The following is a 15870-nucleotide window of genomic DNA, read 5'->3' on the forward strand; positions in this document are numbered from 1 at the left end:
ATTCATTAATGTCTTCTCCGTTCTCCTTGGCTCGTTTTTTTTTATCTAAGCCCCAAATTGTTTTAAAAGCAAATTGAGAAAGAATTACCATCCGTCTTTAAAGTCCAGGAGAGGCACAGGAAACTAACGCCTCAATATTCCCCAGCCTCTGAATAAATGTCATAGACATCAAGCTTCCTTCCTCCTCATGTATTGCCATAGCAACTAATTGCATTGTATAGAATTAATTTTAACCATATAGCTCAAGGCCTGGCAAATCTAACTGCTATCTTTGGAGTGAATTCATTAGAACAGTTAGTCTTAGTTAGGACTGAGAAGTTTCTTCAGTGTTATTGATGTAGTGAAGCCTTGATTTGAGAGCTCCTCAGTACAGTCCCAGTCTGGTCCTGTTGAAGGCATGTTTAATATTAAGTGAGTTGGCAGGCAGTCTCCAGATGTTACACACCTCTGTTGTAATACCTCTCTGATAAGATGCTGCACGGTCTCCTTGCAGTTACTCAAACTCTAGAGACGTTTGTGTTAAAGAAGGTTCTTCAGTCCAGGAGTTTTTTCCGGTTCTTGGTGCCTGCCATTGATACAAACAGCTTAGGCTAGAGCGGTCAAGCTTTAGTCTTTATTGAACTAGGAGACGTATCTAATGCCTTGGACGGGCCCTTCCAGTTCCTAATCTCTTCTGATGACGAGACATAGCAGCAGTAGACACAGCCGCACGTTGTGCTCCCCCAGGTCCTGAAATGAAATGACGGACTTGGAGATGCCTGATGAAGTGGATTGCATTCGCTGTCAGCAGTACCTGCTGCAGTGCTGCCTGAGCTTCTTGGAAACAGACAGGGGAAAGCTGAGGATGTAATTGCTCATCGCAACGCTTGTGGCAGGTGCTGATGTGAAAATAAAGCACTTTAAAATCATAGAACCAGTGAGCCAGTAAAAAGGATTGGGAGCGGGGGAGGGGGGGTTATGTCTAGACGCGACGCAGATCAATAAAACACACTTTACTGTTGTCTTTCACACGTGCCTGGAATATTCAAGCATCTTCAGCTATGTGATATTCTTACCATATTACAATACTTTCACAATAGAATCATGCCCATGGTAAGCTGAGCCTCGGGGGCACAATTTTTAAGTAGGGTTAGCTGGATTGACCAACGGTAATGAACACAGGCTGCCCCACAGGGCTCCTTTATATACCATCTATTACACAGAAAGGATGTGCCATTGAACCTAATAAAGTGCCAATCTGCATGCTGCCACGGCTCCTCTCTGTGTTTTCAGAATGATTTGCAAACTGGCCGAATGGAAATCAGCCGTTTAGGATGAACAAAGTCTGCTTGTTTTACATGGCAATGTTTTATAGAGGACATTTTGCATACAGTTTGAATTTCCTGCTTTGGATAATATGTATAGTTTTAGGGTTATTTCTCTTTCGTTTGCATGTTGATTTTACAGGTTTCAGTTTGAATGTAATCTTGCTGCTGGAGAACAGCTCCAGAACTCCTAGTCAAAGCACCTTCATACAGATTATCAAACAATTCAGTTGAAGTAATAGGCACAGCAACCCACTCTGAATCATTGCAAATATCAAAATGAAAGGTGACAGTAAAATACAAACTAAGACAATGTCATTTGAGGCTTCTATTGCTGGCTTTTCAGACCTATAAGGATTGAATGAAGTTCAACAGATGCTAGAGAATTAGGTTAAAAACACGCATGCAACAGCTAAACAGAAAACAATATCTTTCAGGATTATTTCCACTGGGAATCTATTAGGATTTCAAAAGCTGATCATCTGGGATTATGCACTTCAAGCAGTTTCTTTTTCCATCAAATAAAAGCCAGTTCAGTTGTGCTTGCCCTTCAGATGTTATTTTCTCCCTGGAGTAAAATCTATTGTTCTTGTCTAAATAAGAAAAGGAAAAAAGCTATGAAAGAATTCAGATAGTCATCTGCACACCCAGTCTTTATAAAATCAATAACAAGGAGCTCTGGAAATCATTTCCTGTTTGCATTTAATTGACCTGTTCAGGAGTGTCCTTTAGGATTCTGGCTGACTTGTTTTCGATTATTGTGTGCTGTGCTTCCTAACTATTCCAGCTGAAATTGCTTTTCAAAAGACTCCTCAAGATTGATTGGGTGAAAGTGAGATGGGGAAGCATATAAGCGCTGCACAGGCTTCCCCTATGGGCATTAGTGCACTGTGCAACGCTAATGTTTCCCCTTGCACTTTAAAGGTTCCCTCTAGCTAGCACCTTACCAAACTGACCCGCCCCCATCCAACAATTCCTAATAAATGATTCTATTTAAAAGAGTCCAGTAAATAGCTTCAAATGTAAATTTAATTTCTTAAAATAGGCAGTTAAAAAATCCCAAGGATAGCGTGAGCAATCTCATTGGCTAACGAGTGTTCCAACCTGTGCAGTTGTGTCACCAGACCAGCAGGGCTGGGAAAGTTCAGAACCCTTTCTGCCTGATTATTAAAGGGGGTTAAGAGGTTACTTTGATTCACAACCAATGACCAGAGACCAGCACACTGCAGATGAGACAAGGAACTGCCCACAAATGACAATTGCATTGTTTCATAAAACTCATTTTTATTATCACAAGTTTATTATCACAAACTGCATTAATTTAAAATGCATGTTTCTGTGTGTTTCATCAGTGGCCTGCAGTGTTTCAGAGATACATCTCTCAGGTTTGGCTCCCAAAGAAGTAGGACATCGTCTCACATATCATAGAAACACTGGCTCCTGTTCTCCAGAGTCCTAGCTGACCTACTTTCACTCGTAACACACTTCACAAGATACACAAGGAAAGCACCGTCTGCAGAGCAAAACACTCTGAGAACAGGTTTCTGTTTATTTTTTTGATTCTCCCACGTTTTATTTTAATATCTTTTATTAATGATCCACGAAGGGAAGTACAGAACTTTAAAACCCAATTTTAAAACTTGGGAAACTTTTAATCAAAAAAGATTTAAAAATAAATGTTTTATTATTAACCCTAACCCTAACCCAAATCCTCTGAGTCCATGTGACCCAATTACCAATTATGCAATTGTATTCTTCTTAATTCGGCTTGATTTCCAATGCTTGGATGCCCAAAAAAGTTCTCAGACAACTAGATTGAGATTTGATGAGTCATAGGTGTGTTCACAGGCAAGAAAACATCCATTTGCATAATGAATGACATATTTCACATAACAGTTGTGAAAAAATGTCAGATAATTAAAGTTCACTCAACCCTCTCTCTGAGACTGCCTGCAGTAAAATCAGCTCTAATAAAAGGCTAGGAGACCTTGGCTTCCACATTAAGTGCAATTGAAATAACCTTCATTATAATGATTAGAATGCACACCTCATTCTAGCACACAGAACACTGAGCTCTCAAGGGCAGCGTGAAGTCCGTGCAGGGCAGGCGTTAACCCCTTTCTAGATCCAGAACTGCATTCAGTACATCAGCAAGCTCAGGGCTTTATCCCAGTAAGCCCAATGACTGAACACAGAGCTGTAAGGTTTTCATAATGCAGGTTCACAAACCCCACACCTCCATGACCACCACACTAGGGGCTTGATTCGGTTCACTGCTACCCTGCTCTATGGAAAACTCACCAGATTTTTTTTAAGAAGTGGCTGGCCATTTTATTAGGACATACCCAGTTGGCCTTGGCTTTGCCCTGCATTAGATCTGTCTTCTAATTGATTGTACGATGTCCCTCTAACAAGACTGCACTTGTACCAAGGTGGCACAGCAGCTGTTAGAAATGTGACTCATGAAAGATCACAAGCAGAAAAGAGCCGTGGATCAGAAAGTGCAAAGCTGTTTGTTTTTTTTCTTCTTCTTCATTTGCTGCTCATGGTATTGTTGATGAGAGGCGGCTGGCTTCATCAGGAGCAGCGGCAGTGTGTTATCAGCACTGCCCATCTGCTGTTCAACGTGCTTGTGTGGCCTGTTCACGTGTGACAGGGCAAAGCAATGGGAAAGAAAGGCAGCACATTACAGCTCGATAGAGGCTGACTGCCAGCAAGGCTTTGACTTCATCTTTAACAGAATACAAATCAGGGACAACCTGAAAACTAACTGTCTTACAAAATAATTCAATTAGTTAAAAAGAAACATATATTATTATTATTATTATTATTATTATTATTATTATTATTATTATTATTATTATTATTATTACAGAACATTCTTCTCTTTTCCATATATAATCAATTGTTGTGCTCATGCAATCTTATTCATGAATATCAGATGAGGTCATCTATGCAGTAAGAGACTAATAATCGACTATTTTTTGGCTTTTTGAACAAAACTGAATGATAACGCCTAGAGTGGTTGAACTGTGATTGTAAAGCAATGCAGTGCTGAATTATAACAAAAACTAGCAGAGCTGCCTTCTGTTGAAATGAAGAACCTGTGTCGAACTCTACCTGGGACTTGAATTCACCTCCCCCGATGCAGCTCAGCTGTGGAGTTCTCTCTCTTTTTTTTAGTGTTGACGGTATCTGGTGATTTGTTAGAGTGTGCCTGCACCAATTCAACTGAAATGGGCTTTGGTGTAGTGTTGTATACAAATAATGACTTCCCCTGAGCTTATAGTGGCTTTCTAACCGGCTCACATTCTGTTTGACTGGCGGGAATGCTGTGTACAGGCAAGCTTGGAAAGATTCTATTTGATGTGAACCTTGATTTTGAAAGAAGCTCCCACCAGCAACAAACCTGACATCATATCCACAGAGACTGAGAATGGCTACAGCTAATTCCCTTTACTGAAGATGTGCAGGATTGTGTTGGGCAACAGCTAAAGCTGTTCATCAGTATTCTCTGAGTGCTTCATCATGAGCCTGCAAATAATGTGTGTTACTATAGCTTTAAAAACAACACATACCCCAGCCATCAGCTGAAGTACCAGCACAGGTAAAACAGGGTTCAGGTGGAATGCATAATCACTGAATAGGTGCCTATGGTATGGATGGGCTTCAGGGGGGGACTATTTTAGAAAAGAGAACGCAAAACATATTAGAAAACCTATTGCAAGTCTTTAATGCAGTCCTTCATCTTTGTTATTGTCACGACTCACCATACAGCTGTGTAGTAAAACATATCCGTAGCCATCACAGCCTTGTATCTGAGCTTCAGCCATCAGGGCAGAGGCTGCTTCTAATTCATGGTGATGCAGGTTTCACCTGAGGCTGGGGTGCAGCTGCGTGGCTTCAGTGACAGAGCAGTGTAGCGGCGTGGCTTCAGGTGGGTCTGTGCAATTGAAGGGCGTGTTAAGCAGAACCTTTTTAAAGTGATTTCGCATAACGTCTGCGGAAAATATGAAATGTTTAATATTTAGTTTGCGCTGTCCGGGGAGCTGTTCATGTCGAAGTTAAATGTCATAACCTTTCTGTGCAGTCACAGCGAGAGCTCATATTATAGAAATGATATCAGATGACAGCAAACAAACTTTTCTCTAAGGACAAAAATGAAGTAATTAAGTGACAAGAAAAAAAAAAAAATCTTAAATTAAAATAAGAAAATTCCAGTACAGTTTTTTTAAATTATATTGAAGTTGAGTCGTGTTTCCAGGAAGAAAAACTACAGACTAATAAAAACTTGTCCTGGTCCTGAAAATGTGTGCGGGCGGCACTGGCTGGCAAAATCAAGATATATTGAATAAACCACAGTGTCTTCCTAATACAGGCACCCTGTGAATGATAACTTCATTAGCAACCTTACAAGCCAGACAATACTACTCAACAGCATTGGAATATACAATGACAAACATCTCAATAATCTGACCAGACCACAATACACTTTGTGTTGCAATCCTCTCCCAAACAAAGAAAGCAGGACATTGTTTCTAAAGCAGCGGCGCTTTGAACCCAGGATTGATTTGCATAACAGAAATAGACTCACAGTGCAATGAATCAGCTGCCTTTAATTTGCATAGAACATTCATACAGTAATACAATCAGTAGGATTCCTTTATTTGAACAAACAAAAAAAAAGAATTCCGTTTGAAACTAAAATCTAAACTTTACAGTAAAGATATGCAGGATTCTAATGAATAGAACAATTTTTTGTGTTACCAAAGAATTTTGATTTCATTCTCAGCAGATAATCAGGTTATTCTGTGGCTTTTGAGCTCATTTTCCTTGTGGAACACATGACAGACCTGAAGGGGCCGAATGCCTCAGTTAAATATAATACTCCAGAGTCTTCTGATGTCCGCAGTCTGGATGAAACAAACCCACCACTGGCATATCAGTCTGAATTCTCCTTCTAATAGTTTGCTGCTGAGTTTCCTTGTTATTTTCACTGGGGTGCGATGCGATCAATAGAACTCTGCAAAAAGCAAGAAAATATCTGCATTTACAGCTGAGAGCATTTGCATTTTCCCTTGGCAAACTTGTATCAATGTGCTGGGATATTTTTATAAATCTGTATCCCAGTGAAAATAGACTCCCTTGAAGGGCTTATAATAGAAGTGGGAAGAAACAATAATTATGATTTCTTTTAAGGTTCAGAATTACACTAGGAACACTATTACAGCCTACAATACAGGAGGAGATTATCTGTATTTGTTATTATTGTGACTGATGTGTGTGTTTGCTTGTTAGAACAATGAATAGTCAGGTAAGATGAAGCTTGGTTAGAATGAATAGTCAGGTAAGATGAAGCTTGGTTAGAATGAATAGTCAGGTAAGATGAAGCTTGGTTAGAATGAATAGTCAGGTAAGATGAAGCAGGGTTAGAATGAATAGTCAGGTAAGATGAAGCAGGGTTAGAATGAATAGTCAGGTAAGATGAAGCTTGGTTAGAATGAATAGTCAGGTAAGATGAAGCTTGGTTAGAATGAATAGTCAGGTAAGATGAAGCTTGGTTAGAATGAATAGTCAGGTAAGATGAAGCTTGGTTAGAATGAATAGTCAGGTAAGATGAAGCTTGGTTAGAATGAATAGTCAGGTAAGATGAAGCTTGGTTAGAATGAATAGTCAGGTAAGATGAAGCTTGGTTAGAATGAATAGTCAGGTAAGATGAAGCTTGGTTAGAATGAATAGTCAGGTAAGATGAAGCTTGGTTAGAATGAATAGTCAGGTAAGATGAAGCTTGGTTAGAATGAATAGTCAGGTAAGATGAAGCTTGGTTAGAATGAATAGTCAGGTAAGATGAAGCTTGGTTAGAATGAATAGTCAGGTAAGATGAAGCTTGGTTAGAATGAATAGTCAGGTAAGATGAAGCTTGGTTAGAATGAATTGGTTAGAATGAATAGTCAGGTAAGATGAAGCTTGGTTAGAATGAATAGTCAGGTAAGATGAAGCTTGGTTAGAATGAATAGTCAGGTAAGATGAAGCTTGGTTAGAATGAATAGTCAGGTAAGATGAAGCTTGGTTAGAATGAATAGTCAGGTAAGATGAAGCTTGGTTAGAATGAATAGTCAGGTAAGATGAAGCTTGGTTAGAATGAATAGTCAGGTAAGATGAAGCTTGGTTAGAATGAATAGTCAGGTAAGATGAAGCTTGGTTAGAATGAATAGTCAGGTAAGATGAAGCTTGGTTAGAATGAATAGTCAGGTAAGATGAAGCTTGGTTAGAATGAATAGTCAGGTAAGATGAAGCTTGGTTAGAATGAATAGTCAGGTAAGATGAAGCAGGGTTAGAATGAATAGTCAGGTAAGATGAAGCTTGGTTAGAATGAATAGTCAGGTAAGATGAAGCTTGGTTAGAATGAATAGTCAGGTAAGATGAAGCTTGGTTAGAATGAATAGTCAGGTAAGATGAAGCAGGGTTAGAATGAATAGTCAGGTAAGATGAAGCAGGGTTAGAATGAATAGTCAGGTAAGATGAAGCAGGGTTAGAATGAATAGTCAGGTAAGATGAAGCAGGGTTAGAATGAATAGTCAGGTAAGATGAAGCTTGGTTAGAATGAATAGTCAGGTAAGATGAAGCTTGGTTAGAATGAATAGTCAGGTAAGATGAAGCTTGGTTAGAATGAATAGTCAGGTAAGATGAAGTTTGGTTAGAATGAATAGTCAGGTAAGATGAAGTTTGGTTAGAATGAATAGTCAGGTAAGATGAAGTTTGGTTAGAATGAATAGTCAGGTAAGATGAAGTTTGGTTAGAATGAATAGTCAGGTAAGATGAAGCTTGGTTAGAATGAATAGTCAGGTAAGATGAAGCTTGGTTAGAATGAATAGTCAGGTAAGATGAAGCTTGGTTAGAATGAATAGTCAGGTAAGATGAAGCTTGGTTAGAATGAATAGTCAGGTAAGATGAAGCTTGGTTAGAATGAATAGTCAGGTAAGATGAAGCTTGGTTAGAATGAATAGTCAGGTAAGATGAAGCTTGGTTAGAATGAATAGTCAGGTAAGATGAAGCTTGGTTAGAATGAATAGTCAGGTAAGATGAAGCTTGGTTAGAATGAATAGTCAGGTAAGATGAAGCTTGGTTAGAATGAATAGTCAGGTAAGATGAAGCTTGGTTAGAATGAATAGTCAGGTAAGATGAAGCTTGGTTAGAATGAATAGTCAGGTAAGATGAAGCTTGGTTAGAATGAATAGTCAGGTAAGATGAAGCTTGGTTAGAATGAATAGTCAGGTAAGATGAAGCTTGGTTAGAATGAATAGTCAGGTAAGATGAAGCAGGGTTAGAATGAATAGTCAGGTAAGATGAAGCAGGGTTAGAATGAATAGTCAGGTAAGATGAAGCTTGGTTAGAATGAATAGTCAGGTAAGATGAAGCAGGGTTAGAATGAATAGTCAGGTAAGATGAAGCAGGGTTAGAATGAATAGTCAGGTAAGATGAAGCAGGGTTAGAATGAATAGTCAGGTAAGATGAAGCTTGGTTAGAATGAATAGTCAGGTAAGATGAAGCTTGGTTAGAATGAATAGTCAGGTAAGATGAAGCTTGGTTAGAATGAATAGTCAGGTAAGATGAAGCTTGGTTAGAATGAATAGTCAGGTAAGATGAAGTTTGGTTAGAATGAATAGTCAGGTAAGATGAAGCTTGGTTAGAATGAATAGTCAGGTAAGATGAAGCTTGGTTAGAATGAATAGTCAGGTAAGATGAAGCAAGGTTAGAATGAATAGTCAGGTAAGATTCTTAGAATGAATAGTCTCAAGGATTAAAAAGATAGCTCGAATGAATCCTAAATAAAGTAGGATTTCTCAAGCATTTAATTAAAGGGTTAGAATGAATAGTCAGTAAGATGCTTTTTGGTTAGAATGAATAGTCAAAAAAGATGAACTTAGAATGAATAGATTTTGGATGAATTCATTAGAATGATTAGTCAGGTAAGATGAATTCATTTTGGTTAGAATGAATAGTCATGAAAAAGAGCTTCTTTTTAAAGCTGGTTTCTGCCTCCGAGCACAGTGGAGACGTGCATGTTAAGTTTAATAAGCAGGTTTGGCCTCCAGTATTATCTTTGTTGGTGGAGACGTTGGAAGGAGTTCTATAGAAATGTAATGCCAAGCCTGCACTTTCTGAGCTCAACAGGCTGGAAATGATGCACTGAAACAATATGCAAATATCAGAGGTGTAGTGCTTCCATAATATTATGGGAACGCAATGGTCCATTACTTGGTTAGAATGAATAGTCAGGTATCTAATGATAGTATTACAAATAGAATGAATAGTCAGGTATGAACCCGGTTAGAATGAATAGTCAGGTAAGATGAAGGTTGGTTAGAATGAATAGTCATCTAAGATGAAGCTTGGTTAGAATGAATAGTCTGGAAGATAAGCAGCTTCCAGGAATTCAAATAAAATGGGGGAGGGTTAAAGATAACAGTCATGTAGAAATGATTCATGGAATATTGTTTTTGTTTTGCTAAATTGAGACTATGAACAGAATTAAGAACCAGGTTTTACCTTCCAGTCTGAGATCACTGTCTGGCCACTTTATTAGGACCAGTCTGAAGCTCCTCCCACACTGAGGTAATGATTATCATTACGAGTCAGTGTAAATTAACCAGTTATCAAATTGCAATGCTGAACTCTGGTTAGAATGAATAGTCAGGTAAGATGAAGCTTGGTTAGAATGAATAGTCAGGTAAGATGAAGCTTGGTTAGAATGAAATTATAGTCAGGTAAGATACAGCTTGGTTAGAATGAATAGTCAGGTAAGATGAAGTTAATGAGTAGAATAAATAGTGAGCTTTGAAATTCGCTGGTAAGATGAAGCTTGGTTAAATGAATAGTCAGGTAAGATGAAGCTTGGTTAGAACCCAAGTCAGGTAATAAGAAGTTTGGGGGGATGAATAGATTGGAACATCCAACTTGGTTAGAATGAATAGTCAAGTACAGTGCTGTGGTTAGAAAGAATAGCGAGGTAAAATGATTGGTTAGAATGAGCAACATGTAAGATGTTCCAGGGTTAGAATAGTAAGATGAAACAAGGACAGAATGAATAGTCAGGTAAGATTCTTTCATGTCTGAAGGATTAAAAAGATAGCTCAAATGAATCCTAAATAAAGTAGGATTTCTCAAGCATTTAATTAAAGGTCAAATTGAATCACCAAAGAAAGGTGCATTTTTTTTTAGAATTCTTTAAAAAAAAAAAAAGATGTTAATGAAGGATTTTGGATGGGATTCATTCATTTTGAATCCTAACTAATTAATCATGAAAAAAAGATGTTTTAAAATCTATGAAACATGCTAGCTAGCCATGAATCAGGCAACTGTACCACGACCCCCTCTTCTCTAGAAACATGCTAGCTAGCCATTTCACACTCCATATGCTATCAGACATGAATCATGTTCTAAAATCTATGAAACATGCTAGCTAGCCATGAATCACTCTACCACAACCCTCTCTTCTCTATGAAACATGCTAGCTAGCCATGAATCACTGTACCACAACCCTCTCTTCTCTATGAAACATGCTAGCTAGCCATGAATCACTCTACCACAACCCTCTCTTCTCTATGAAACATGCTAGCTAGCCATGAATCACTCTACCACAACCCTCTCTTCTCTATGAAACATGCTAGCTAGCCATGAATCACTCTACCACAACCCTCTCTTCTCTATGAAACATGCTAGCTAGCCATGAATCACTCTACCACAACCCTCTCTTCTCTATGAAACATGCTAGCTAGCCATGAATCACTCTACCACAACCCTCTCTTCTCTATGAAACATGCTAGCTATCCATGAATCACTCTACCACAACCCTCTCTTCTCTATGAAATATGCTAGCTAGCCATGAATCACTCTACCACAACCCTCTCTTCTCTATGAAACATGCTAGCTAGCCATGAATCACTCTACCACAACCCTCTCTTCTCTATGAAACATGCTAGCTAGCCATGAATCCATGCCTACAGTTTTAACAACTCACACAACACTCTCTTCTCTACCAACAACCATGAATCTCTCTTCTCTATGAAACATGCTAGCTATCCATGAATCAATCTACCACAACCCTCTCTTCTCTATGAAACATGCTAGCTAGGAAGACGGTCTGCAGCTCAGTTTGATCTCCTGTTATCGCCCTTTCATTTCGCATGCTATTGCTGTAATAAATATTTGTCATGCGGTAGTTAATGACCCTCCTGTCTGTCCCTCGTTTGACAGGCAGCAGTGCTGACAAGGTATTTTATCCTCAGAAGTGTGTCATGTCCCAGGCATTTCATTTGGTGTAATTGTGGGCTTTGATTCCAATTATTACAAAGTTCTTTTTTTCAATAATCTGATAAAACCTGCTACTCGAATGACATGAGATTATGAATAACGCGAGTGACCTTTCTCCTCACGCTTCTTATTTTATTTGGCTTGGCATTCAGCCCAGCATGCTTTCTCTCCAAAGAAACTGGGAAACAGAGAAGGCAGCAGCTTCACTTTTATTAAAAAAATATATTTCTCATCCCTGTGGGACCCCATGAAACCCTGTATTTCTGCAGCAGTGTTGACCAAGTCATAATACAATAGAAAGGAAACATTCAGTTAGTGTCGACCTGACCGACTTATCTCAGACATGAATGGAGGGCCCATTGGGATTCTGATTATACTGTTAACATCATATCAGCCGTTTGCGGCATCTTCGTTTTTATTGCTGTGACACAACAAACGAGCCATCTATATAAAAAGAGTGTGTGTGCGGACCTGAATAACAGGCCTGGGAAACACTAGGAAGTGCTTCACTTTCTGAAAGGAAAAGCTTGAATAACGATGAAGGGTCAAAAGCTTAGAGAATCTGCTTGTTTCTTTTCATTCAGGTAGAGTGAGAAAGGCTGTATGCAGATAAGAGGGCTTTACTACTGCTTGGTTTTCTTTTAACAGTATTTCAGTTCGCACAGTATCGTACCAGAAGGGTGTTTGCTGTACAAACCACACCTAATGGCTGTGCTCATAGATCCATGAATAGCCATTTGGTGTTTCCTGTCGAGTTCTTGATTGTGTAATAATCTGTCTGGCCTGTCTGTATGTCTGGGTTTAAATCTCCCATCTGTCAAAACTGAATTAATAGAAGAAAAGAATGCCTTAATCTTTACTTCTGAATCAGCTTGTCAAGAATATTAATAAGCTGCTTTATAAAAAAAAAAAAAACAATTTGACAAGTGTGATTGACCAAGCATACCTTTTTCAGGCCTGTAGAGGTTTAGCGCCCTCTATCTGAGGTTAATTGAAATGCAGCTCGAGGTCATCAGTAGCAACAGCTGTGTGCAGTCAGAGGGTAGAGGGGGAGGAGCCCGTTTCGGAACGAGTTCTTGTAACTAGATTACAATGAAAGAAGTACAGATTAAGCCGAGCCTTGGTCAAGCAAAATGTGACTTCAATTATTAACAGCTACAGCTGTAGGCAAAAGTGTTACATCACCTAGAAGTCCAGGATTGAGACATGGTTTAAAATAAAATAATATAACTTAGATCTCTTATTTAACATCATGTAATCAAAGAAACTAAAATGATATTGCAAGAGTCTGCCGGAAGCCATAATAGTAGTACAGTATTTCATGTTAGATTTATGAATGGCACATTTAAAAATGTGTCCCTAGTATTTGGAAAACTACAAAGTGGTGTGTAATTCAATACTTTAACATGACTTTGTTCAGCAGGTTTCATTCGACTTTATGAAGCAAAAAGAGTCAATTCTACAGGGTGATGCAAAACTTTTGCCCAAAATGTAAAGTGTTTCCAGCAGTTGTCTACTTGAGCTTCTTAGTCTTACCCCATAATTTTGAACGTTTAGAGGCTTTGAAGGACATTGCAAGGAGGACAATATCTCATCCTTACACAATAGCTGACACGTGATCATCAATGGGGTGCTTCATGGAACAGAGATACTCTCTGCAATGGCATGAGTGACATGAAGGAGCCTGAGGGTGCCATGATACCCCAATGATCATCATTGGGTGCTTCGTGATCATCAATGGGGTGCTTCACGATACTCTCAATGATCATCAGTGGGGTGCTTCATGATGTTCTCAATGATCATCAATGGAGTGCTTCATGATACCCTCAATGATCATCAGTGGGGTGCTTCATGATGTTTTCAATGATCATCATGGGGGTGCTTCATGATACTTTCAATGATCATCATGGGGGTGCTTCATGATACTTTCAATAATCATGGATCAGCCAGGGTTCACATATTACCCAATCCTCAAGGCAGCCCTGCAGCAAACGAATGCAGAAGAGGACTGCTGGTGTATCACGCACACATGCCAGTGATAGGCAGTTGTTTTATCTTGTTGTCGATAGATCACAGAGTGCACAAGCTTAGCATATAGATAGAGGCTGGGCTGTTTGATGGAGCTGACCTCTTGGGATTCCTGCAGTTATTTTCAAATGTCATGTGTTGGCTGGGATTTGCAGTTCACTGAAGATTTGAAAGTCAGATATAGGGCACATTTCTATCTGTACGGCTACCGCTTACACTTATTATTTTAAATCTAAATTGTCAGAATGTATCAGTAAAGAATAAGCACATGGGAAGATCAAGTGAAATGACTGGAAACAAATAAACTGTGACTCCATGCAACTGGTAGCTTTTCACAGACACATCCTGGCTGGTTTTCCGTCATGTCAGAGCGTGAAGATCACAACAGATAATTGTAGTGATACTGCCCTTGATACTTCAGTGTTGACCAAGGATGTTGATGAGATGTCTTGAACATAATACAAAGCACTTGGTTTTCACAGGTCTCTTGAGTCATGTTAAACCGTGATTAATATCTAGTCATTCCTTGTCAAGGGGCGATCCTGCAGAAATGTTTCTGACAGCCTCAAATGATGCCTATACACTCACAGAGAGTGCAGTCTAATGGTTGTCTAAACACTTAATAACTGGAAAAACGTTTCATCGATCCAGCGTTGCATTGCAATGGGATCTTAAACTCTTAAAGGCACCTCGATGCTGCAATTAGTCTGGAGTCACTGACGTGAAAAGCAATTATAGCAATTTTCATGATGACAAGAAAGTATCAAAGCTACTGTCAAGCAAATGACCTTTGTTTCAGAGTTGCCAGCTTCCACAGGGGTTGAGTATGCATTGGCGCATAACGTGGCAGTCAGCGGTGGTATTGTGTCAGGGCATTCGGTAGAGAGGGCTCGGAAAGTGGCAAGCAATTTGCGCAGTAAGAGATACAATGCATAATTTTAATTTGAAAAGGAGACTTGAAAGTGGAACACTCATGCGTGGCACACTGTAATGAAGCAGGGGGATAACAGTTTGCTCTGTGATTGCAGTTTTTTAAATGCACAGATCTTTGTCCTTCTTTCAGGAACGGTACTGTACTGTTGTTTTAATACACATGCATGTTAGACTTATGTGTCCATTGACATCGTTCAAGCATCATTTACAACAAAAATCATCATGTGAAATGATCATACAATTTATTTTAAAAAGCTATAATCTTCTAGGGATCTGTGACTGTATAGAACCGGAAGCACCGATATTATTATTATTATTATTATGATGATGATGATGATGATGATGATGATGATGATGATGTAAGTGTGCTAAGGGTTAAGGATCAGGAATGCATAAATAATAAGAATGTAATTAGAACCTCGTTCCTATCACTTCCTGTGACCCAGCCTGAATGCTGAATATTGGAGCAAATTGAACTGTAGCTCACAGGAAACTGGTTTTAGCACTGACTAATAGCATAGTGCAATAGAAGAGGATTGCAAGACACTCCACTCCCCTTCTAGAAGTCAGGATTAAAAGCAGCATAGCGTATGTGAACCTCACATGCTTTTCTTTCTCGTTTCCAGTTACGGGGATATGGTGCCAAAGACGATTGCTGGGAAGATCTTCGGCTCGATCTGCTCTCTGAGTGGCGTGCTGGTAATCGCTCTCCCTGTCCCTGTCATCGTGTCCAATTTCAGCCGGATCTACCACCAGAACCAGAGGGCAGACAAGCGGCGGGCTCAGAAAATGCAGGTAAGTGTGAGAGCAGAGCTCAGCCTCAATGGATCTGACACTGCACCTGACCTGTGAAAGTGCAGGTAAGCACTTCTCAGTGTGAGAGCAGAGCTCAGCCTCAGTGGATATGACCTGTGAAAGTGCAGGTAAGCACATCTCAGTGTGAGAGCAGAGCTCAGCCTCAGTGGATCTGACCTGTGAAAGTGCAGGTAAGCACATCTCAGTGTGAGAGTAGAGCTCAGCTTCAATGGATCTGACACGAGGAGTGGTGAAAGATGAGCATGAACAAGGGAACGTACGTTGTGCTGATATAAACCCCTGCAGAGAGAGAATATTGAGAGCAGGGTCTTGATCGATGTGTGTCTGCTTTGGAATAACTGCGTTCACTAATAGAAAGGCACATCTCTGTGTCACGTTATTCTGAGTGGGTCCTGCTGCTGCCTGCCTTTACCTGCTTTCAGCTGCTTTGTGCTTGTCTGGAGAATCCTAAATGCCAGGCTGAACAGACTTCTGC

The 15870-nt window shown here is 39.5% G+C and overlaps 1 protein-coding gene across 2 annotated transcripts in view; it reads left to right on the top strand.

Moving 5' to 3' along the window:
- Window positions 1-15870, top strand: part of LOC121300351 (potassium voltage-gated channel subfamily D member 3-like) — a 59935-nt gene that overhangs the window by 33295 nt on the left and 10770 nt on the right. For both annotated transcript variants that reach the window (XM_041228914.1, XM_041228915.1), the window contains exon 3: window positions 15206-15374. In XM_041228914.1, the coding sequence (XP_041084848.1) occupies window positions 15206-15374 (169 nt within the window). The remainder of the gene's footprint in view (window positions 1-15205; window positions 15375-15870) is intronic.

The sequence above is a fragment of the Polyodon spathula genome, chromosome 25, assembly GCF_017654505.1.
Source record: "Polyodon spathula isolate WHYD16114869_AA chromosome 25, ASM1765450v1, whole genome shotgun sequence".
In the NCBI taxonomy this organism is placed as follows: Eukaryota; Metazoa; Chordata; class Actinopteri; order Acipenseriformes; family Polyodontidae; genus Polyodon; species Polyodon spathula.